This window comes from Lepisosteus platostomus, chromosome 3 (genome assembly GCF_059453375.1).
Source record: "Lepisosteus platostomus isolate fLepPlt1 chromosome 3, fLepPlt1.hap1, whole genome shotgun sequence".
Taxonomy (NCBI): Eukaryota; Metazoa; Chordata; class Actinopteri; order Semionotiformes; family Lepisosteidae; genus Lepisosteus; species Lepisosteus platostomus.
The window spans coordinates 47,741,559-47,767,816 of record NC_142613.1 but is presented as its reverse complement, the minus strand read 5'-3'; the positions used below and the strand labels follow the sequence as shown (position 1 = coordinate 47,767,816).

General features: G+C 38.1%; 1 protein-coding gene and 2 long non-coding RNA genes across 3 annotated transcripts; 2 read left to right on the top strand and 1 right to left on the bottom strand.

The window, feature by feature from the left end:
- Window positions 1–276: 276 nt before the first annotated feature.
- On the bottom strand, window positions 277–3,396 carry LOC148674979 (uncharacterized). Its single transcript, XR_015935425.1, has 2 exons — window positions 2,874–3,396; window positions 277–1,763 (listed from the first exon to the last, which is right to left on the bottom strand). It is a non-coding gene; the product is annotated as an uncharacterized LOC148674979 (long non-coding RNA).
- nus1 (NUS1 dehydrodolichyl diphosphate synthase subunit) lies at window positions 1,060–25,603 on the top strand. The gene is made up of 5 exons (XM_088625823.1): window positions 1,060–1,608; window positions 6,314–6,445; window positions 8,968–9,120; window positions 15,931–16,030; window positions 18,623–25,603. Exons 1-5 carry the CDS (start codon window positions 1,137–1,139, stop codon window positions 18,711–18,713), a joined length of 948 nt encoding a protein of 315 aa, XP_088481949.1. The 5' UTR covers window positions 1,060–1,136; the 3' UTR covers window positions 18,714–25,603.
- Window positions 16,041–18,599, top strand: LOC148674978 (uncharacterized). Its single transcript, XR_015935424.1, has 2 exons — window positions 16,041–17,041; window positions 17,645–18,599. It is a non-coding gene; the product is annotated as an uncharacterized LOC148674978 (long non-coding RNA).
- Window positions 25,604–26,258: the final 655 nt, after the last annotated feature.

Sequence of the window (26,258 nt, the reverse complement as noted above, 5' to 3'; positions counted from 1 at the left end):
GGAAACTTTAGGAAGGCCAGACTGACAGGGGTCAACACACCCATATTCTTTGGAAAAGTGCCATGGGATCTTTAATGAACATATAACCAGGTTATTGGTTTAATTTCTCATCTAAAGTATAGCACTGGTTTCCAAATTCTGGTTCAGAAGGAAAAGTGTCACCTACTGGTCCATTAATACCACTTTCAGCTGCAAACTGGTTGTCCTTGAAGGTCGCTTTTCACTTGTGTGGATCATAATACCTTGGTGCTTCCGTACAAAGAAAAGTTCAAGGTAGCCGTTTATTGTTTTTTTTTATTCCACTCTGAGCTCTTTATGACTTTGAATCCGTTTCTCATGTAATTGGTCTACATTACCACTGTTTCCATGTCTTTACCAATTGAGAACTATAAGTCATAAATCCTGGGTCACTGCAGATGTTTTACGGCTTCGCTAAAAATACACAGACATCTTGACACTCAGCTTCAAGGGGTAAATCCACGGCCTTTGGAAAATTCAGAAGAAACAGCCAATTTAAATGATTTCTTTAAAAACACCAGATGGAGTTTTCAGGACACAGATAAGTATCAAGAGTTTATGCACAACCTTGTCTGTTCAGGTGTGTTGTAAGACTTCTTTCTTAAAGCGATAAAAAAGAATGACATTGCTACTGCTTTCATGGGAACATGAATACACATCTATGTTTATAAATGCGACTACATTAATCGTATTTGAGATTGCTGAACCATTACAGATCGTGAAGAAATCTAATTTTGCCAAGGTCACAACAGTTAATTTTCGACAAGAATGTAATGCCAATTTTATTGATTTATCTATTAACTGTTTGATTTGAGACCATCAGAAAACTATATTTTGCCTAAAATCATTTTTTCTCTCGGCTTTTCTGATCCGTAATCGTTATTCTGTGCTAACAGGGTCTCAGCTGTCCACTGCTTCCTATAGGTGGCGATACTTGACAAACTTCACAGGTTTCTTTTCCACCCCCAGCTCCTCTATTACGTAACAGACGCAGGATCCTATCGCTGCGCTCCATGTAATATTGCGGGTTCAGAGTTGAAAGGTGAAAAGTGTGAAAGATGGCAGCCGGCGAGCTGAGGTGTTGGCAGTGAATTACATGGCATCCCCCGAGTAGATTTATGTGCGTCTGTCACTTTAAGAATTGGAATGCAGCAAGGTGTGATTTCTTGAGGCACAAACAGGTCCCTGGAACATTTACGAAAGATAGTACAATGGCAGTAGTGTACGAGTTTGTGTGGAGAGTGCTGCACGCCCTTCTCCACCTCCAGCGAACGCTTCTCAGCTGGTTCCGAATCCGAATTTGGAACTGGAACTGGCGGCTGTGGAAGCGGGCAGTGGCAGCGGTCCTAGTGCCGGCAGTATTCGGATTCCAGAACCACATCCACGAGAACAAGAAGCCGGTAGCCGGGACCGGCAAGAGGAGCAGCCTGCGGGTTCGCTGGCGAGCGGACGGGAAGTCTCTGGAGAAGCTCCCGCTGCACGTAGGTTTATTGATCGCAGAAGAGGAGCCTCGCTATACAGACATCGCCAACCTGGTGGTTTGGTGCATGGCGGTAGGCATCTCTTATGTCAGCGTCTACGATAATCAAGGTAGGACACCGTCAAGCAAAACAGCAGATGAAATGATGTGTTTTGCAGTTCTTCCAGGATGTATTTGAATCAGGAAGTAAAATCCCGATTTCCTTACCCGTGCTTCGGCGCTCTACTCCACTGGAGCTGGTTTTCGGAACTAACTTTGTATCATACTGAAAAAAACACAATGATAACTGGGTTTTAGTCTTATACGAATGTACAAACCAGCTCGTAAGCAGCTTTGGGCTCGAACATCTTGGCAATGAATTCAAAAGATCCTCATTTATCACTACTGTGATGACGGTTGTTGTGGACCTCTATATATTTTGAGGAGTGTAGCTTTGAAATGTTCACATATCAGTTGCATAATTAGGAATCAAAGCTCCTCGAGGTTTTGTAGTTTATAGGTTTTGGTTTGTAATCGATACCTGGCACGACTAGCGATTCCTGGTTGAACAAGACACAGAGGTTATGGCTTGCAGGTGCACCTTTTTAAAAATTGTAGTGTTTCAGTTTGAGTGGTTTGATTTTAGGAGTACAGAATTAAAACAATACTAAAGAAGCTTAAATGATGCAATAGCGTTAGTGTTTCTCGATCACTGCTTTTACATCCACTTTCAGGTTTTGTTCTGCTCCAATATTAACAGGTTCTGTATTTATACTGTATCTCTGTTCTACACAAAAAGTTTCTGATGACATCTTGTTGGAAATATAGTGTCAACTGTTCTTGACACATACATTTTTTAAGACACAAGTCTTAAAATACAATCGATTCATTCAGTACGTTTCAGAGAACATTTCAAAGAAGGGTAACAGACACGAGTGTTAGCCAAGATTTTCAACTACTTCAATACTTATTTACCCTGCATATCAAAAGAAACATCACTTCTAACTGCAACACATTCATAAAGTTGAAAAGAAACATGCATACATGTACATGCATTATGTTCTGTAACTATGGTATCAATAGTTGATGTATATGGGTTTACAGTGAAAGTCTTAGGCTCACAGGTTTTATGGTCACTGCAGAATGCAGTACAAGCTGTACATCAGAGACCCATGCTTTGCACTAGGTTAAAGATGCTGTCCAATTCCTGTCACACAGGTTGTACAAGCATGTTCCTGTTCATTGGTCTCTGAGCTCTAGATGTTACATGTTGTCCCACTTCATCCCACATATATTCAATGGGACTTAAATCTTTTGACTGATTTTACACGTTAAAATCGTGTAATAATTGTTAACGTGTATGCATGAAGAAAATGATTCTACTTCAGTTTCTTACCATTGTTCCATTCTTTCCATGGTCTTTCATTACCTAATATATCCTCCTTTCTGGTTTAGAAATGTTTGCCACTGAGTAGAGACCTAGAGACAAAAGGTTTTTTTTCCTTTGTTGTCCAGAAGTTCTGCTTGAGTCCTCTGTTTTGAGAATTTATCATCTGGAAGAAGAACAAAAGAAGTTGTTTGCTTGGGATAATCTGTAGAAAATGAAAAGTGAAAAATGTCTGATGTAGAAACTAACTTGTCTAGGTGTAGTATTTTTAGCAGTATTTACAGTAACTCCCAGGGTTTTACTCTTCAAACTTCCACAGAAGTAGCATTTCCTCTCAGCAGTTGATATAATGGGCCTGTGAATTGGTGTAAGCACCATGGGAGAGCAGTGGATTATACAGAAAATTCAGTCTGGTAGTGTAATGGAAACCTGAAACCATTACAAATGACCCTGGAAAGACCTGAAACAAATCACAATCTCCTAGGCCTGAAAGTCATGTGATTTTGTCAAATGACAGAAACTCATCATTGAATCTGAGACTTTCAATCAGCTGATCATGTCATTCTGAGTCATTTTTCATTTCCCATGTTTCTAAACTAATCTCACTGCAGGAGGCTAGCTGAAGCTTTGTATGTTTTAGAGTAAACAGTAAATATTTTACAACAAACAAAACGTTATTACTAGGTGCAGTGATACTTGTCAATAATTGCATTGTCCTATGGATTTGAACTACACAAGTTGATACTGGTATACTGGTGTGACAACACAACGCTGCCCCAAAAGGACATTAAACTGAGGTGTAGTGATAGTTATAATATCTTGATTTTTAAATGTAGAAAATTAAAGACCTCCAGTTCAGAAGTATATTACACAGGAAGTATTTTGCAAGCATAGTTAAGTAACCCTTCTAACTTTTCTATCACACTGTCACAGTGTCAGCTTTCATGTTTTAGCTCCAAACCTGAGATTCTAAGCTGACCAGAAGAGCCAACATAAAAACATCCTACTGCAAAATGAAAGAGTTTATTTTGAACTGAAGCCATATTTCAACCCCAAAACTGCATGTCCTATACAATGTGCTGAATTGTTCTATACAGAAAAGACGAACATTTGAGTCACAAATGTTCGTATGTCTTAAAAAGAAGTGAAAAGTGGAACATTAAACGTATTTAAAGTCCACCAAGAAGAGACATTGACATTTTTTTTTTTTTCCTTTTGGGAATCATCTTTTTGCCATTCTGGTAATGATCTGATAACATTTAAGATTCTGATATGATATAAGATTCTTTGTTACTATATTGAAACTCAAGAAAATAATAAACATATTACTCTTAAGGGTACCAAATTCACAAAGTTATCAGGAAAACACAAATATGTTTTTGTAGCACATGTGCTCATTGACAAGACCTAGGTAAAATGTCTAATGCTGATTAATGTACCTCCTCAATGGAGGTGGGTGGGTGATGTGAAAGTCTCAGGCTTGTAGTGCAGAAGATCACTGTTGGAAGCAATACAGGCTGTACATTTGTGGTACATTCTTCACAATAGAAAGGGACAGAGTCTGGAGAAGCATGTGTATCTTTTGAGTCACACTGGTGTTCAATGGGGATCAAGTCTGGCAAATTGACATCTATGGTATAACTGTTACATTCCCCTCTTGAAAAACAAGTGTTACACAAGCAGCACGAGGACTTACTTTGTCCTGCTGGCACATTAAGATGAGCGCATAGGCAACAATCGATCACTGCTAGTGGAATTCTGTAGTGACTTGACACATCTGCCCCAGCCATCACACTTAGATCTGTCTCCCCATCAGTTGTCAGTGTATCATTCTGCACATCTACGCCACACTGACATAGGCAATCAAAAACCTTGATTCATCACATCGCTGCTCACCAAGTCCATCTGAGCTGACATAGTCCAGTTTCCAACCTATCGGAGGCATTTCAACATTGTTCTCTTGATAAGCAAGGGTGAATTGGTGCCTTTCTTGATTTTCTTCAGTCTTCACATCATTTACCTGTGCCCAATCAACTCTCTCACTCGTGGTGTAATGTAGTGAATATGGCACAGTCAGCAATACTGAAATGTAGCATGATCAGTCACTGATGGTCCCATAATGAAGAAAACACTCAAAGAGTGATATGTTTCCTTTGCTGCTAGGTAATAGAGCCTAACAGTAACTATTTACTACTCTTGCCAGCTTCAAATTTAATGTGCCATCTATACGGGGCGGAGCAAGTTGGGGTATGCGGAAAGACAAATTTCTAATACAAGAAATTGTATAGGGCTAATAAAGTGATCTTATCTTATATACTTTCTTTCCATAACTTGTCTTTTTTTCTTGTTTGTTTCTATATGATCTCTTGCTTTTGGAAAATTGTGCAAGCTTAAAACTACTTGACAGGACAGATAAGATCACTTTATTGGCCATATACAATTTCTTGTATTAAGAATTTCGTCTTTTCTGATACCCCAACTTACTCTCCATGAGACACACAGACAGGGAGAGAAGCTTGGGGTCAGAGCACAGGGTCAGTCGTTTATACGGTGCCCCTGGAGCAGTTGGGGTTAAGGGCCTTGCTCAGGGGCCTAATGGAGTAGGAGGTCTCTGCCGGCCGCGGGATACGAACCAGCAACCTTCTAGCCACAGGCGCAGATCCTTAGCCAGAGAGCCACCACACCGCACCTGTTAGTTAGTGATGATTTGAGATGTAGCGTATCTTTCTGACATCACTGCAAGCTCACAGGTGCCCAGTATATCATAGAAGTTGCTGCTTGCCCAGACTTGCCTCTGGCAAAACCCAGCCACTTGTGCAAAATCGCTTGGGCAATCCCAGTTTCTATTGCTTTTGACAGCGTGAGCCAGGTTTGAAACAGTGATTTAAGGACTGGAGGGTTTAAGGTGTGTTCCAAGGAGTTGCCATTACTGGTTGAGCCACATCTGTAAGGTTCTGTTCTTAGTAAGTCTGCCAATCCTCTTACTTTGGCCTTTATCAGCTTTCTATAAAGGAAATGTTATTGGGAGAGAATATATTTAAAACTTATTTTCAAATGAAGAATCGCTATTATTATATTTTTTAATACCCACCCATTTTTTAGGCTTTATTTTTGTGTTTTCCTTATCCCAGCTGAGAACAATAAGCCCTGCAACGGCACACAGGGAAGACTCCTCTGACCTGTCCACCTTCGATCCCCCATCTTTTAACACTTTACATGAAACACAGCCTTATATTGGACATCCAGTAGCACACTCCTTCTTGGGGAGTTCTGGACACAGTCGGATAGAGACATGACTCAAGCTCAGACCCAAGACGCATGGATCATTGACCACTTTGAATTCTAACAAATGCCTTTACTGGTTGAACCAGTCAGAAACCCTCCAATTCTGTTGTTCTTGCCTTACGATCTGCCTTATTGCACTGCTATATATTATCTTTGTTTTACAGGTATCTTTAGGAGAAATAATTCAAGACTCATGGATGAAATCCTAAAGCAGCAGCAAGATCTATTGGGTGTGGACACTTTAAAACCCTCTGTTGAGTTTTTAAATAACAGTAATGAGAAGCTGGACCACCAAGGTGAGTGGCCTTTTTTGATCAATTGTTTGATTACTGTTGAGACTACTTGTTGTTTTTTTCCAGGGAAGTGTGACATTTATATCCTCGAGAAGGAGGACCCTCCTGCAGATCCAGTAGCTGGAGTTGTTTTTTTGGGAGAAAAAATCCTCTCAAATGGCAGAGTATCCTTAACCATTACATCGTGTTAGAAAAGATGTACTGTACGTCAGGGACATCAGTATGTTCTACCCAGGAGTCTTTGGCATACCGATCTGCCATTTTTACATTGTGATCTGCAAAATGTAATGTAGGCAAGTGTGCTGGCTGAAGGATGTAAAATCTCTTTTTGAAAGAAATGCATACATTCTTTCAGGAATACTGCCCAGTAAACTACAGTGGAGTTTACTGAAGTATTAATGCTTTATATTATTCCTAAAGTACCAATGGTTTTATCCAAACTGACTCCCAGAGGTTCTAATTATATTTTTTACATATAGGTGTTGCTACCCATTTATACAGCTGGGTGTGCTGGAGCAATCTGGATAAAGTCACTTAATTTTCCAGGGCTTCTCAATTAGAACACTACCTGTTACACTGCAGAGTCAGTCATGGCATAGTAAGGTTACGTAATTGTAATACTGTCGATAAATAGTACGAAACGGCAGTATTCAAGAACCTTTCTCTTTTATAAAGAAAACTATTTGTGGCGGACAAAATGAAAACGAGCAAAGTTCTAGCAACATTTTTAAAGGATACACCTTTGAAACTGCTGTCTCGCGTGGATAGCTTAAAGGCAAACTCAGAAACCTTCAGGAGAAAATTGACTCCTAAGTTGGCAGTTCAAGGAAACAAACAAAAAAATACTCCAGGTTTATCAAGGCTCCTTTCAGTTAGTAAAAATTGATTCATATTTTCTATTGGTCAGGATGGTCAGTGCTGCCTTGCGGCGTGGGGGTCCTGGTTCCATCCAGGGTGCTATCTGTGTGGAGTTTGTATGTTCTCTCTGTGCTCCCATGGGTTTCCTCCCACAGCCCAACGACATAGTGGTAGGTTAATTGGCTTCTGTGCAAACTGGACGTGCGTCTGCCCTGTGATAGACTGGCATGGCGTCCAGGGTGTCCGCTTGCTTGGGTCTGTTGCAGCTCCTCCGTAAATCTGAATTGGAAGAAGTGGTTAGAAAATGGATGGATGTTTTCTATTATTTTTGTGATGTAATAAATAGGCTCCTTTTGGACACTTATAGTATTAGTCCACATAATACAGTATAAAATGCAGACCTTTTAGACTAAATGTTTATAAGAGTTTAACAATGTAATAGATTAACATGTTATTAATCTAATAATACTGACACAATGCGTTAAACATTTCCAGAAAATACTAGAGTTAAATCGCCCCACTCCCTTCCTTGATCGCTATGACTAAATTACTAGATTTGAGGCAGGTTTAATTTTAGGACTAACGCATAACATTTGCAAAATTATTTTTATTGGGCTCTTCAGTCTTTCATCATAATGAGAAATCGAAATCGAAGAGGTCAGTCCTTGCTTAATCAGACAAAAAAGACTTGTAAGTGTAACAAGCTCTAAAAAAGTTGCTGTTGATTTTACATTGTTGTATTGTAAACACATTTAACTGGAATATCCTGTATTCCTAAACTACATTTTTTTTTCTAAAAATAAAAATACTCAGCTTATGTTGCAAAAGTACAAAACATTAGGTTTGTGTATCAACTCCCTTTTGTTTATAGTATATAACACTTACTATAAAAATAAACAGTTTACATGCAAGCATGGTGTTGGCTAAACTTTAAGCTGGTGCAGTAGTAGTTTTCATTACAGAAAATCAATTCACTTAACTAGGGCATTAAATAATTAAATGAACCATAATCTTAGTACTGTACTTGTTATAACAGTATAGTAAAACACCTCAGATCTTTCATTTATGGACCTTAGCTACTGTGTTATTACGGGGTATTATATTCCAAAGTCACTATCGGCTTTAGAACATAGCCTGTAGTATATTTGGCACCATTCAAACATTATCTTTAAACATTACATTTAAAACTCATTTGCATTTGTAATGCAAAAACATCCTTTGCTCTTGGCCAGCAGGACTAAAAAGAAAAAGATCTAAGTTAACTCTTAGTATGTCATTAGAGTCCAATACAATATTCAGATTTATTTTACTCTGTCAGACTAATATCCATTAGCTGTAATTAATAGCAGTTTCTAACCAGATTTAGGCTTTGTTTTGCTTAAACCTAAAATTATTATTTTTGGTGTTTTATACCTTTGATTAGGGACATTCTGCAATGGTCTTATTACACTGTGAAAATGTTTCTCCTCCATATAACCTGCCTGAGCAGGTTTGTTATATCCAGCTGAAGAGGCACGTCTAAAAACATTCCTAACGGGGACCCCAAGACTTTCTAACCAACCTTTTTTTAAAGGCAGGGGATCCCGTGATTGTGACATGCAGGTTTAGTTAGCCACATGTGTGTGAATTGTCTGAGATGGTAACAGAGTGGTTTGCTGTGTTTGCAGCCCTGTGGTGTCAGGCAGCAGTGAGGGTATTGTCCCCAGACGATGGGAAGCCCAGTATAGTGAGAGCAGCCCAGCAGCTGTGCCAGTTAGTGGAACAGAAGGAGAGGAGGGCCGCAGATATAGACGTAAACATGGTGGACTCTGTACTCAAAGGTAAGTCATGTCCCAAAAGAAAACTGTGTGTACCGTCTTAATGTGTTCGTCTCCTGATTTGCTCCAGGAGGGTGAGTGATACTTAATGTTGGGAGTGGTCCTCACTGGAGTTAAACAGTTCCTTGTGCCCCAGGCAAGCAAAGCAAAAACTGTGTGTATGTACACAAGACGAACATAAACAAAGTACGACTCACTATGGAACTTTCTCTGTGGTGGAATGTTTGTCAAAATCTAGTTCCCACAACTTTTGTTTTGAAGGATTTTGATCAGTTTTGTGCTTATGGATAGTTAGGGTGTAAGGACTGTTAAATTAGGAATGTTGATGATGAAACGAAATGGAAAATGATTATAATTGTATAATGATAAATATATCAGAACCACAATTTATTAATAATGACATTTATCCCTGACAACCTAGGAGGTCATTGATATACAGCCTGTTGAGGTAATAGGAAACTAACATCAGATTTCAGAAAAAAAATTTAATCTTAGTAAAGTGTAGCTGTCATTATGCTTTTCCAATGTATCTCATTAATGCAGTCTTTGACTAAGAAGTTCTCTCAGGTAATAACTGCAGTCTTCAATTAATGCTAGTGCTGAAGGACCTGTGATAAACTAGTTTTGTTCAAATGTAACGGAGACCGAAATTAATCACTTTAATTTATTTAAGATTATAGCCCCTGGGTAATATTTATATAAATATGTCATAAATATAGTTTTATACTTACAAGAGTTCTGCTTTGCTCAGTGGAATGTCTCTCCTGGCATTTAGATCTCACTAACTATAGCCTGGTAAGAATGTGGAGAATGCAGCCAACACTAATACTGTCCAGAAAGGTAACAGAGGAGATTTACAGGAGTATTGCACAGCTTCAGGTCCAGAAACACACTTCCACTGGTAGTTTTACAGCAGAGATTTAATTGTTTTGAAATACCCTTTTTGGCTTTTGATTTACCATATAGACCACAGGAGAACCTCTTAAAATTTCTTCTTGTTTGAGCCACAGAGGGTATCTTTTCATTGCAAACTGTGTTTTAAGATGCACAACATACGAAAGGAGAGTATAAGAACTTCCAATTTCAAGTGTGTGTTGTGTTGTAAGGGGTGAGGTCTCTATGTGTTTCTTGTCATCATGATGCCGCTGTGTAACTGTTTTGTGGTGATTCATTTTACCGTTATAATGTTATCGGCTACATTTTAGATTTTCAAAACAAAATCTTAGTTGTCTGCAAAGAAATCTCATCTTAGTTTAGTTACATAATAATGATAATTAGTTAAACTTATATAGCGCTTTTCTGGACACTCCACTCAAAGTGCTTTACAGGTAATGGGTACTCCCCTCCACTACCACCAATGTGCAGCATCCACCTGAATGATGCGACTGCAGCCATAGTGCGCCAGAAGGTTCAACCACACAACAGCTATCAGTGGGGAGGAGAGCAGAGTAATGAAGCCAATTCACAGATAGGGATTATTAGGAGGCCATGATTGGTAAGGACCAATGGGAGTTTGGCTAGGATGCCGGGGTTACACCCCTACTCTTTTCGAGAAACGCTCTGGGATTTTTAACGAACACAGAGAGGCAGGACCTCGGTTTTACGTCTCATCCGAAGGACGGCGTCTGTTTACAGTATAGTGTCCCCGTCACTATACTGGGGCATTAGGACCCACATGGACCGCAGGGTGAGCGCCCCCTGCTGGTCCCACTAACACCTCTTCCAGCGCAACCTTGGTTTATATATATACTGGTTTATAAATATACTGGTTTATATATATAAACTGGTTTATTATATATACACCTGTCTGTCTGCCCTGCAGTATATGTACAATGAGAGGCATTAAATTCATACCATCCAAGTTTCAAGAGGATGTTTTTGCCATCTGTAAGGGACTCGGTACCGATGAGCCCCATTGCACACTCACAGTTTAACTGTTTATTTTCAGTGGACAAGTACTGCTAGTCAGTAAAAAAAAAATGTGCAGTTCTTTGTAGGTTTAATTGCTAAACGCATGAAGACCAAATACTGCAGCTTCTATAATAACTAGGATTAGATGAACAAGTAGATTACCAGAAAAAGTAAGGTGTGGAGTGAAAGAGCATGATCCTATCATTCTAATTATCTTTTAGTAAAAATATTTCTCAACTGATGCAGTTATTCCCATGTTGCAAAATTAGCCCTACTGACATATCCGGGTGGCTTCAGTACATTAACGGGATCTTTAAATAAGTGGGTTTGGGGAAAAACGGACACAAACGTAGCTGTGAGGTATTAAAAAAGTACTCTTTATTTACAGTGTATGGGGGTGGGGGGGAAAGCGAACAAAACAAAAACCTGTGTGTCTGAGCTCTCACTAGTCTTCTTGTCCCTGGTTATAAAGTTAGTCAGGCAGCCAAGCTGCTTACCTGCTTCAAAAAGACATACTGTATCTTTCGCAGGCTCTTCCAAAAGTTAGTCTCTCTCCAAGAGTCTTAAAACGTGCATCACTTCACAGAATTTTCCTGCTCCCTTCTCCTTCTGTGCAGCGCACAGCAGAGGGTGTGCTCTTTTGCAAGAGAGCAGAACAATGGCAGCCGAAGTGGAAGCCTCAGGTTCCTGGTTCTGAATGTCACTCAAACAATTCTTTCATCAATTGGTCAGGTGACTGTGGACAGCAGGTCATTCCCCATTATCTTCTTGGGAATGTGGTTTCATACAAAAACCTCCATCATGTCGGAACCTACTGCCCTTATACAGTACATAATATTAAGTCAAATATTTTATTGGGCTATCTGTAATTAGGTATTAATATGCATTTCTTTAATTTACTGTGTGTAAAAGAAGTATTGGCACAAGCTAACACCATGCAGAAGGTAAATCTGCTTCTTTGCTAAAAGCTGAAAGAAGTGTCATCTGTTAAGTTAAATACAATCTTGAAACAAAGTGAATTACACAACGCTATCAAAAATCTCCATCGTGCTACTTCACCATTAACAGAATACAGCATAAGGTTAACATGATTCCCTGTGTAAGAATGTCATAGTGCCAAAACAAACTTGTCCGGTACAAAACATACCAGCTGAGATGGGAGCACAGAAAATGCAAAAGTCTAGAGTCCCCAGTCTTATCCTCTTGTTCTAATAAGTAGCTTGGGCACTTATTAAAATCAGTTACTGTATTTAAAGGTTGTACTTAAAATTTAAAGTGGAGATGTACCAAGACTACATTAAATTGATTAGCCTAATACTACATAAGATGGAATGATTACCAGAAGTCATGAGGATACACAGACATCCGCTGTGCCATTTTTTATAATACGATTGCAGTCTCTCATTCCTGATGGGTTTTATTTTTACAGAGATTAATTTGATGTACACTATGTTCTGCAAACCTGTTTTTGTAAATTCAAATACAGGTAAATATCATATGTCATGGTGTTTACTGCATAACCCTGAAAATGTTTTGTCAATGATTTCCCCTATTTTGGATATTTGGGCAAGATGACTCAATGAAGTTAAATACTGCCACAAAACAAACTGAATTACAAAACAAGAAGAATCAGGTGTTATGTTTTTTTACAGAAGGGGGCATATGATGTACATTCTGAAATCTTTTTATATGGCTAGGCCCAAAATTATAATATTGTATGTCATATCTTATCATAAACTTGAAAACATCTTGGCATTTATTTCTCCTAATATACAGTAGTAGATACTGCATCTATAGCAGGTCGGACCCATGAAATGTCAGGTAGTAACCACAAGGAGGCGACAACACCTCCCTGAGGAGCAATGTGCTCAGGCAGCATTGTGGCATTTCATGCAGGAGTGTGATAAATTTGAAGATGATGTGGAATTAGCCACAGGTGCTTAGCTATCTGGAAGATGTATAAACAGGCATTCTAACAGGGAGAGAAAAGAAAGTCCGCTCCATGTGTCAGGGAAAGGAGCTGGAGGTGCAGGTAGAGAAGATGTGAAAAATATACTCTAAAGCAGTGCTGACGGAGGGAGGCACTACTGGAGAAGAAGAAGCAGTTGCCCCCTGTACTAAATTATTATAGGAGGAAGAAGGAAAGCGTCCAGCAGAAGCCAGAGAAAATGCAGTCACTGGTGGAGGACATGTTTGGTCTGCCTTACCTTCCCCCAATTTCCTCCTGTGCCCCCAATGAATGTGGAAGAGCCATTAAACGGGGTGTTGTTAACTCATTTGTCTGCTGCCTTAGGTGCCCTGCATGTTTTGGCCTGTGATTTTTGTTTAAAGGAATATCAGTACTAGTGCTGAATGTTTTTTTGTCTGAATAAGATTCTATTGGTGACATTATATTTTAAAAATAAAACTTTCCTTTGGGGGGAAAAAAAATCTCCACTTTATCATAACTGTTGTGATGGTTTGGCATTTTTACACATTTATCACTTCATGCTGCACTATCAGATTATAAAAGTACCCACATGAGCTATTAGATTATGTCCAGTTGGCTCACTCACAGAGAGTGGCATTAAATTAGTTTTATGAAAAAATGTGTGAGCAATAGCACAGAGGTATTAGTCATGAAATCACTAAAAAGGTAGACAATCAAGTAAGAAAATACATCAAGGCAACTGCCTACTGTATTAAAGTATGGAATTTAAGTATTCTGATGTCTGATGCATAATAAGTAATGCACAATCTAAACTTGTTTTTAACATGGACACGGTACATACCTTGTCTACCACTTTGGAAAGATAACCTTTAAGTAGATGGCATTAGTAGTTAGTAGTAGTAGTTATTATTAATACCTGAAGAAGGCTCCAAGGCCGAAACGTTGTGTTCTTTCTTCTTTTTTTCAGCATGGAATAAACCTATTACTTGTTATTATTAATAGTCATAAACTACTTACACACATGAAACCCATCACATCTATTTTAGATCCCATTCCCACCACTTTATTTCAGTCCCATTTCTCTTCTCTTTGTCCCATTGTCCTCAATATTATAAATGAGTCCTTGAGCACTGGCGTTGTACTGACGGTCCTCAAAACTGCTGCCATTACCCATGTGCCAAAAAAGCCTAACATGGCTCTGGACAATCTAAACAATTTTTGCCCCATCTCCAACTTACGCTTTCTTGCAAAAAGTCTAGAATGTGCTGTCACATTTCAGTTACATAACCACCTCATGACAAACAACATTATTGAACCCCTCTAATCTGGCTTCTGTCAACTTCACAGCCCAGAAACTGCAAAGTCGCTAATGATCTCCTAATAGCTTCTGATTCTGGTTCTCTTTCTATACTCATCCTTCTTGATCTCAGTGCTACTTTTGACACTGTTGACCATGACATCCTACTTTCTCATCTTGAGACTGTGTTTGGAGTTTCTGACACTGCTCTCAAATGGTTCAAGTCTTACCTCACTGATCGCTGTCACTTTCTCTCTTAATGGGTATAGGTCTGAAATTGGTCTTGTTAAGTCTAGTGTTCCTCAGGGCTCAATACTGGGCCCATTGCTTTTCAGCATTTACATGTTTAATGTTACATGATCACATGGCCTCAGCTATCATTTCTATGCTGATGATACTCATATATACATCTATACCAAACCTGACACTGATGTGGCTGTCTCTATTCTATCTAATTGCATCTCTGACGTAAAAACTTGGATGACTCAAAATTTCCTTCATCTTAACTGTGACAAGACTGAAGTCATGCTTATTGGCACCCCCCATCAACTCTGTAAAGCCAGTCCTGTAACCCTATCTGTAGGTGGTTCTATATTTGAGTTTCAGTCTAAATTGAAAACCTTGGAGTGATATTCAGTTCTGGCTTAACATTCAACCCACACGTGCAGCATATTGTCAACACCAATTTTTTTCATCTCAGAAATATTGATAGACTACACCCAATGTTATCTAACTGTTGCTTAAAAACTGATCATCACATTTGTGTTTGTGTTTGACTACTGTAATGCTCTACTCGAAACTGCAGTATGTCCATATTTCGGCAGCCAGAATCCTGTCCAGGTCTAGTGCAAGTGATCACATTACTCCTATCCTGGAGGCTTCATGTAAAATTCCGTGTGGACTTTAAAATCCTCACGCTCACCTATAAGGCCCTGCATGGCTTGGCACCTCAGTACCTGTCTGAACTGTTATCGCCCTACTCCCCACCTCGCAACCTTCGCTCTTCTAATTCTGGTCTCCTAACTGTCCCCCAAGCCCGTCTTCATTCTGTGGGTGACAGGGCCTTCTCTTGCTATGCCCCCAAGCTCTAGAACTCTCTCCCCAAGGATATCAGAGAGTCACCTTCTCTAAACTCCTTAAGAGGAGCCTTTACTTAACTGGTTCCATTCTTTACCCCTCTGCTCCTTCTATACTTGTTACCACTGTCCACGGTCTGCTCTGTGTATTGTTATTGTGTGTATTCTTTTTATTTATTGTTGTTGTCATTCTGTAAAGCGCTTTGAGAAGCCATCTTTAAAGGTGCTATATAAAATAGTTTTTTTTAATTATTATTCTACTAATAATACACCTAATAATAAATGCTGTCTCAGAGATATTTTGTGCATTCAGCCAAGTAGGTTCAACGAAGGACAGTAACATGGCCATGATGACAAGGTTCAAGGTAGTCCTGTGAAATGAGTCGAGGGGAAGGTCCAAGGACAGTGACAGAGGTTACAGGGTTTCAAAGGAAAGACTTTATTCTCTTGGAGGAAGTGTGAATATAGTGGCAATAAAATGATGTATTTCGTATCTCTTCTCAGAAACATTGTTTGTAAGATCCATGTAATCTGGTTAAATTGTGTGGATGCCTATCATTGCCAAACATGTTAATGTTGTCAATATTCTTTATTTCCAGGTGCAAAACATATACCAGATCCTGATTTAGTGCTGAAGTTTGGCCCGGTGGACAGCACGCTAGGGTTTCTTCCCTGGCACATCAGACTAACAGAATTTATGTGAGTGGCTGAATTCTATTTTTTCAATTTTTACACTTCAACTGCAGAGAGGTTTTGTTTTAACTCATGTTTGGGATTCAAATGTTCATCCTTAGTTAAATTTCAGTAGCTTTTGGGTGTGAATGATCATATTACTGGTGCAAAAAGGTTGGTACTGCAGTTTTTGAGAAGAGACTGGGAGGCTTTTCAGGCTTAAAACCTAGAAATATAAAGTATTATGTTGTTCTCGATTCATGTCATTCTGAAAGAACAGTCAACCTCTTCATCTATGTCTTTTGCTTGGCCTTCTTCAAGAAGAGACTGAGGAGAAACAGCGATGAGTTTCCTCTCTTGTAGCTTTCTTTGTGGGTTTGTTAATTAATGGTTTTATATTTTAACCAATGGAGTCCAAAAAACAGACTGTGGTATTATCAGTGGTATTAAGTGTTTCTCTGCTGCCCTGCAACACTTTTATATCAGATGCTACTGTAGGGGACTGAATAGAGCCCACTTGTGACCAATTTACATATTCTTCTAAAGAATTTAGCCTCTTGGATAAATGACTGACATCCTGCATCTGGATGGATCTGGAATTATGGAAAATATCTAAAAGAAACAGTCGTTAATACATTATATATTGGAAAAACGGGAAAGGAGGTGATAAACTAGAAACATCTCCCCCATAAATGCACAAAGCTAGAATATTCTAGGCCAGTTCATTTTGTTTAAATAATGGGGTGGATGAAGGTTAGAAGCAATAAGAGGCCATTTTGTCCATCTAGCCCAATTAGTAGTTAGTATTTCATTAATCCAAGGATCTCATTCAGCTGTTTTGTGAAAAAAGCAGGCTGTCGACTTACCCATCGTGGCTGGTAACTTGTTTTATACTCCCACCACCCTTGGCTTAAAATTGTGCCTCTTGTTCTCGGTTTTAAATCAACTTCCCCATCATTTCTGCAAGTGGTCTCTGGCTTAGGGTTAAATTTAGATTTTGTTCACATTACATTATTACTAGATGTTATACAGTTTATTGTAAAATAATAATAATAATAATAATAATTGCTTACACTTATATAGCGCTTTTCTGGACACTCCACTCAAAGCGCTTTACAGGTAATGGGGACTCCCCTCCACCACCACCAATGTGCAGCATCCACCTGGATGATGCGACGGCAGCCATAGTGCGCCAGAACGCTCACCACACATCAGCTATCAGTGGGGAGGAGAGCAGAGTAATGTAGCCAATTCATAGAGGGGGATTATTAGAAGGCCATGATCAGTAAGGGCCAATTGGAAATTTTGGCCAGGACACCGGGGTTACACCCCTACTCTTTTCGAGAAGCGCCCTGGGATTTTTAATGACCACAGAGAGTCAGGACCTCGGTTTTACGTCTCATCCGAAGGACGGCGCCTGTTTTACAGTATAGTGTCCCCATCACTATACTGGGGCATTAGGACCCACATGGACCGCAGGGTGAGCGCCCCCCGCTGGCCCCACTAACACCTCTTCCAGCAGCAACCTTAGTTTTTCCCAGGAGGTCTCCCATCCAAGTACTGACCAGGCTCACACCTGCTTAGCTTCAGTGGGTTGCCAGTTGTGAGTTGCAGGGTGATATGACTGCTGGCTTCATGTAGTCAAAATCACTTCATTTGACTACATGAATGCATTAACCCTTTTTTTGCATTCCAAGAGAATAACATTTTCTTAGTAATGAGTTTTGTTTGATGTTGAATGGAAGGGGAAAAAATGACAAACTGACAGGAAGATCCGTAGCTGGTTTGAAGTGAGTATTTGTGCTAATACATCCCAAGGAGAAGAAATTTCCAATTTATAATGCAAACTTGTTTTTAAAACTACACATCAAACAAAATCAACAGTAAGTCAGTCACATAGAGTTTACTAATTGGCAGCAGTGTCTGAATGGTAATTGCTTTGTTGTATAAATTGCTGCTGATTTTTCTTTCTTCAGGTGGCATGACAGTGCCCATTTATTGTCCACCCAGCAGTTATGAGCTCTGGTATAATAAGTACTTACATTGAATGTTGAATACTAAGCTGTCCCACAGTCTCTGTTGACTGTTCTGTTGATATTGTAAACACTAGATGGCAGCACTCACAATTGTTAATGTAATATATTAACCTCTACCAGGTTTATCATCTGGGGCATCTATATCTACATTAATATACAGCAGCGCTTCTAGAATGATGAAAGTCCCCAGTAAACAACTTTGCACACTGAAGGTTGAGTAGTCCTTCATGGGTGTCCACTATGAAAGGATAAATTAAATTATGAATCTGTTATTTTACCAGCTATGAATGTGATCCATAACCCAGGCAATAGATAATTATGTAAAGTGAGAAAAGATGTTTAATGTAATTAGTTCCTGAAGTAACATAGTTTCAGTCACAGTTTTCTGTTTTTTCCTCTGGACAATTGCTGTTGTGTAAAAAGGATTTAGAGCAAAATATTGTATCTCTAATCTCTAATCTTAATCTCTAAAATGTAGAATCTTCAGAAAAGAAGAAAGGTGTCTCTGTAATATTTGTCAGTGTTCCCTTTGCATAATAAAGTCAGTTATTTTTTCCTAAGGCTGCCTAATTTTCTTTTGCAGTTCTTTACCCTCCCACATAAACATCACATATGAGGACTTTTTCTTGGCGCTGAAGCGATACGCTGCCTGTGAACAGCGTCAGGGGAAGTGACAGCCGGGGCTGCCATGGGAACCAGGATGCGATACACACACAGAAAAAGGGACCTGCCCTCTCTGGATGTTTACAAGCACCCAAGAACAAATTCCAGCCTCGTTCAGCACTTGCATTTTTTATTTGAGTTTCTCAAAGGAAGATTAATAAAATGTCTTATTACCTCTCTGCGGCTAATGGGGTATGTCTGTAGAGGCCTGAAGTTAATTCATGGAAAATGTGACTTGGTTCTAGGGGGAGAGTCAAGCAGTTTGTTTGGTATGGCTCATGTTGTAATGTTCATTGTTAGGCACTGGGTTAGTAGTATGGTGTATCTGCTTTGTTTTTAAGTACGGTTTGGTTCAAATGTTTAAAAAAATCTGTTGCCATTCAAATCTATATGGACCTAAATGATGTTTTCTTTACTTTATGCACTAAAAAAATACCTGGCCAATTTACTTGAGTAGGAGACTTTGGACAATTCTAAAGTGCTAAATATTTTAATTAGCTTGTATTTTACTGCTGTTGTGTTTTCTTGGGTGAATCATGAAAGCAATAGTAAGGATATGTGTGATTTGCTGAAGAATGCACTGTCTAGTAGTGGAGTTTGATGGAAGATCAGAACAGTGCTTCTATGGAAAAGCGTTTTGTATGCAAAGCACAGTAGATCCCATGGCGTTTTTTATTCTGTGGAGAGGCCGGTGCAGTGCAGTGCTGTAACCTATTAGCTACGCCTATGTGTGTTTAGCTATGTGGGCGTACAGAAGGATTTTCAGGGGCATAGTTCATATGATTTCAATTACAGATTTTAATATGATTTGAGAAGTGAAGAGACTTGAAAAAAACATCAAAGTGGAAAAGGTGCTTGGCATAGAAGTCATCAAATGAGCAATGAATCCTGTAAAAAGCAACTATTATTTATGACGCTGGTTTGCATTTTGTGAGTTATGGAGGATTCAATTAAATTATTGTTTTGCGAGACAGTCTGGGTACAGCCAGGATTTATTCTCCATACGCATTTAAAATACAATTACGTAGCTTCTTCCCTTCCTTCACAAGAACTTGGAAGACACAATCATTTAAGGATACGTTTCCAAGCAGAGTGCATATCTCAGCTTCCTGTAAAATTGACAGAATAAGATTTTATAGTGGGTATTGCTATGAAATGAATTCCCACATGAAACATGCATAAAAATGAAATTAAAAAAATATTTAATATTGTAGGTCGGAGGTTGCTGCAGATTAAAAGCACCTCAAGACAGTTAAGGCTTGTATTGCCCTACTCGTCTATTAGCCTTTTTTTGCTCTTACATAAATACTTGAACTTCATATTTATGTAATTCCAGTAGTCTTCATCCCATCCTTTTAGACTGTTGAAGGTTAACACGTTTCTCCTGTTTCATACATCAGGGGAAAAAAATGTATTCGATTTTCAAATTAAATGTATTTTTTTATAATCATGATTTACCCCTCTGAAGCTTTTTCATGGGATGTCCTGTAATCTATATAGTGCACCTTAACTGAACGAGGCAAACTTAGGCTGTAAAAGAACTCGAGAAACTAGACATTGCTGTCATTTTTTATATTCATTTTTAGGAATTGTTTTGTCTGTCCGTCCATGCCTTTAACAGTGAAAGTAAACATATTTTTCAAGACAATTGCACTAGTGATAGAAAATATTAAAAGCGGTGATCATTGAAATCCAGCATGTTAAAAGGTTTTTATTTCTATATTTTTGGAAAGGTTTTCTCTTAGGTCCACAAAACCTGAAAGGTTTGGTATTACATTTACTCTAATACTATGACCATTTTATTTTGTTTCACGTGAGCACACATTTTCAGAATTCAAATTTGAAATTGAAATGTAGTCCTGTTAAATTGAACTTTATAGCAGTTGACCATTTTTATATAATGTTTTTTTAATTAACATTTTTCTTTCACAAATGTCAATGACAAACAGTAAAGCCTTTACACCATGCTGCTAATACCACTAATTGATGGATCAAATACAGAAAGAGGTCTTTTTCTACGCTTTATCTGTTCTTGTGGATTTGTGCAGGAAAGCCAGTTTAGAATTGCCCTTCCTCAGTTTTCGTGATCTTCACCAGTATCATTTATCAAGAATGTAAAACCAACTTATTTTTTCCTTTACTACTTTAAAGGTATTTCTTTAAACCATTTCTTTGAGATTGAGGTTTAAAATTTGAAATATACTTCCAAATAGGCATCCTGTATAATTTTATTTACTTGTCTTTTGATTCTTTGTAGAACTGTATATTCTCTGATGTCTGATGTCTTTGGAACATGGCACTGCTGGTATGCTTGCCCATGTGACCGATCCAGCATTTTACAGCTCAGCAGTTACAGTATTTCACTTCTTTCTATTTCAATGCCAAACTGACTGGAGGAGCTGAATAACCATTTATTCCCGTGTTGCTCCCGGTTTCGAAAGTATTCTCTGTTACAGTAAATAGATGGAGCTATGCAGTAAATTAATTTCTTCTTTATGCAACTATAAAGTAAAGGAATGCATGAGAGATTAATGGGAAAAAGAACATTGCACAAATGATAAAAGATAAAACTGCAGGTGTACGTGAACTGCAGTTCAGCTTGCACATCAGGTTCATAAATATTAGAAAAATGGTATATTGTATTGAAAGTGTTTAATTTATTCTGAACACTTGAAACAAATCTGAGCTGCTTATACTTGCAGATAAAAATGCCCTATTTTCTCCCCACACTACAACAACATAAGGAAGGTTACGAAAAAGAGGAAGCCTTTAAATTAATCTAGCTTGATTAATTGTAGTTTAGTGAATTGAGGCCAGTTGTTTCTATAGATAATTTCAGATTCTTCAGTGATTAGAATATTTTGCTTTATAGATGTTGATGTTGGATCCCAAGCAGAATTATACTTTCACACCAGATACACTGAAGTGGCAGAACCTTAGTTCTCTGTTCACTTGTGCTCTTTAGATTCCTGTTCTCATACTACTTACTGATAAAACAGTAAGAAGTGATTGTTTAATGGCTGTTATCTTTACAGCGCAAATTGTAAAGGTTCCAGAGGCAGCTAATGTTTAGATTAAATACTACAAAATATCTAGTCAGATTAATAATTTCTTTTGTACAGTCCAATGACATGGTGTGATGTGTTGCTTCTGTCAATGCAAGAATATTACTGTCCATGATGGGGGGAAAAATGATTTGTAAAAAATCCAGAATAGAAAGGGGATGATTTTAACTGAACCTTTGACATCAGCTAGTGCAGTTAAGAATGTCTTCAAATTCATCGGAAACATGCTCAGGTCACCGTGACATGTTGCTCTGAGGATGGTATGCCCCCGTCTGTTCGTTTTCAGTGTAATCAAATTGTGCCTCTACTCATGTTGTTAATGTTGAAAGATACCTCAGATAATTTTTGTCTCAAAATATTTGGGTAATGTTGTAAGTCTGTTTTTTAAAAAAAAATACAATATATGGTGTGATGTTGGAGCTGTACATGCAGTCTGTAGTCTATATGGTTTTATTTTTGCATGTACACTGCCTTTTAAAACCTGGGGTGAACCAAAAAATATTGGAATGACTAAATTGCACTAGATTATAGATAAACAGAACAAGAACAGGTAATTGAATTGAGTATATAGAGAAACAGCTGTTCTTGTTCCCATTTTTTTTCTTCCGTCACTTTAAAAGTCTTTCCAATTAATGTGATTTCAAGTGAACAAAAAATTAATTGAACACAACTGTGTTCAAAGGCCCTTCTTTGCTCACCTAGTTATAGGTCATATACTCAAAAGGGGGAGGAATCTTTAATATTTGGTATTGTATTTGAAACTTGATGACTCGCATTATGGTAGATGGTGTAAAGGAAATTAAAACACCGGATGACCTGAAAGTCTATTGACTACTATTGCAAAGAAATTTTTAAAAATTGATGAAGGTCTCAGACTTTAAATTTGGCAGATTAATTAGCAATTCTGCATTTCTTTCCCAAAAAAAACACTGAATTGCTTTTTTCATTCTCTTAAAATATGAAGTGGTATTGTGATTCATAGGTAAAAACCTGTTTCTGTTCTTAAAATTGCAAGATTAAATTTGTGGTATGCACAAATGAAACATTTATTAAAAGGGAACATTACAGGTCTTACATTTTAAAAACATAAATTGCAGTTGATTTTTGCACATTACTTTTTTCACCAAACATTTAGTTTTTTCTAGTGATTTTTGATATTTGAGGAGCCCAAAAACGTTTTTCTTTCACAACCTGTTATTTTGTGACTGCCAGGTACTATACCAGAGGTATTCAGCAAAATCAACAGTTTTGTTCTAAACAAAGACACTATTAAAAGATTTATGCATGCTGAATGGTCAAAAGAATCATCATTTCCAAATCACTTGCTGAAATTGCAAATCTATTGTTCACAGTTCACCTGAACAGGGGCAAGGCTGAGTTCTTCAGGTTTGTTCTTCTGTGCACTATGAAATTATTTCATTCTGAAGGTCACCTGTCAGAAGAGGTTTGAAAAATGTTAACATCTTTGGTTTTAATATTTTGGTATGAGGTACATAGAAAGTACTGTATTTCATAACATCCACCCATACATTTTCTACCTTTTTCTTCAAATTCAGGGTCATGGAGCCTATCCAGGCAAGAAACGGGCACAAGGCAGGATATGCTTTGGACAGGACACCAGTCTATCTCGGGGCAGAGACACAGACACGCACACACCCGTAGGGCCTATTTTCCCAAAAGCTGATTAGCCTACCAGCGTATTATAGGATTATGGGAGAACAATGAAACTTCCAGAAAAAACCCATGCCAACAAAGGAAGAACATACAAACTCCATACTGATAGCACCCCAGGGCTGGGTGGCAGCAATGCAAAAAACTGTGCTTCTGTGATTCCCTACTTTCATTATCCAATGTAATAGGTGAACATCAAAGCTATAGCTCTAAGCCATGTTTTTCCCAAGTTGTTAAGATGATAACTTTGGTATTTTAAAATGTGAATAAATATTAAATTACCCAGTCCTTAGTTCACAGCTTAATGTTTAAAACTGCTGATGGCAGAGCAGTTTCTCTCATTTTAGAACTTTATTTTTAAATCCAATTATTTTCACCATGAATCCCAGACAGTACCCATTTGATCTGACAGTTATACAGTACATACATGGAAATGTTATGAAAACTGCATTACATAGCATGTCAGGATTATAAAGCAGTCACACTATATAAGTAAATGACTTTTAGTACTTAGGAGGTTTTTCTGTTTACTATTGAAATATAGAAATATTGCAGGTAAAACCAGGCTGTCTCAGTTATTCAAGCAGTGTATACAAGAGATTGCATTGTGCTAAACAGCCACAGGAATGCCCTTATGAATCCAGTTTATTTAGGACACTTTGTCGGTATCATTTGGCACCAGTTATACTTGAAGACCTACTGTGAGTTATTTGTTTCTCTGTATTGATTCTCTCAAAGATTAGCACAGAATTTGTGAAAATTACAGAAGAAGGGTTTTTTGTAGTTCTGTTCAAGGTTCCTCAATAAGGAACAGTTAAAAATAGGATGAGAGTATGTAGTTTTTTAAACTGTTACTGATTGATTTTGGACAGCAACTTATTTACTTTAGGGGCTCATACTTTTTTGTCTGAAAATTCTTCAGTATTCATTTGTTGGTGTTTTACTAGCTTGAGTAGTCTGTCCTCTCATATTTTACTGCTTTTTGGATTTGTGGTAGTTCCAAAAATTTTTTCAGACAAAAAATGAATATGGCTTAGCTCTCCAAGGACTACATTTAAGACACAGATTTTAAGTATAAGAGCTGTACTGTTTTTGTTTTGCATAAATCAACTGTTATTGTCTGATACATTTGTATTTCTACAGCAATGCTAGTGACTGATGTGAAAATCTCAACATCACCCCCTCACCACTATCCTCATCAAATAAATGTAAATAAGAATAATAGAATTCTTTTAAAAACCATGTTCTGTAAGATGTAGCATGCCATTTTGTGTTTTCCTTGCCTAATTAAATGGATGGAGATCAAGTGATAGTGGGATCAAGCCATTAATAACCTTGTTGCAATCCTTGCAAGAGCTTTCAGAATATTAATGACTAGATCAAGAGATCTTATCACCATGGGGAACTCAAATATTCACATTCTTCCAAAGAATTACTTTGGTTATTTTATTAACGTGGCTTTTCAACAGCTGTGCCTTTGCTATATATATTTTTAGTCTGTGTCATCGAGCAAGAGAGCAGCATCTGAAATGCAATGAGCAGGAAATTGACTTTTTATCTTGACTTGCTTACTAAGATGCTAGGGTTGTGCTGCTGTTATATCTGATAGGCATGCCATTGTATTCTACTGAGGAATCTAACAGCATATCTCTTTAATAAGGTGTTTGACTGAGGTGTACAGTTATAGAAAATTCACATAATCCGTACTGGTCAAACTCCCATTATTCAAGGTAAAAATTCAGAGATACAAACAAAGCAGAGGATGCCTCAACAACAGCACAATAAAGATTTGTAGGCAGGTTATTAAAGACCAGATCATATGTTGCAAATGGTTTAATAGTTTTTTGTGAGACAGAGGGAGGGGGTGGGAGAAACTTACAAAAACCATTAAGCTATGTCCAAGGCACTGGAAAGCCCAGATAAAGCTCTGTGAATATTGTCCTTGTTTGGTGCTGAAGTCTAATGTAATGACACAGTGGTGTACAATGTGCAGCCCTGGCAACCCGATGTTTTCTGTGTGCTTGTATTAGTTGTAAATAATATGTATAGCAGGTTTTTATGAATCAAAAAGGACTCTGAATTTTCTTATAAAATGGTAATGTCAGAAACAAGTACCTATGTATGTGGTGAGTCAATAATAAAAATGTAATTGTCTTTTAATAATATTTTTGAGCATTTTTTTGTATTCCACCACAGACTTGAGTTCAGAATACAAAAGCCCGTTACACCCTTTTGCTTTGCTTGCACACCTCATAGCTTTCAGTTTCAGCTGATACTGTATTACGTAAGTGTGCAGCTCTGGATGTCATGTTTCATGTTTTTTATTTCACCTGACCCACAAAGTGAGCAAAGATCTTGCATAACTGTACCAATTCAACACTATTGTCAAGCTCTTTATGACCTGGTGGAAACAATGACACCTGGTGGACTGCAGTCACCACTCCATTGCAGGGCACACACAGACACAAAGACACTCTCACTAGGGCCAAGTTTAGAAAAGCAAATTAACCTGCCAGTATGTGTTTGGACTATGGGAGGACACTGGACAACCTGGAGGAAACCAGGTGAACACGAGGAGATCATACAAACACCACACAGATAGAACCCAAACTCCAGACTTAAAACCAGGGCCCTACCATGCCATCATGCCACTCGGTCATGTGATAGAAAACCCACACCTTTATTTAACTGAAAAGTGCCTAGTTCAAGGAGTACGAGTTTCTGATGTATGAATACCACAGTGGTGAGAATAAAATGGCTACTGATTATACACACTTAAGTTCCAATCAGAACCTTCATTTTCTTCCTTGAGGAAAAGCA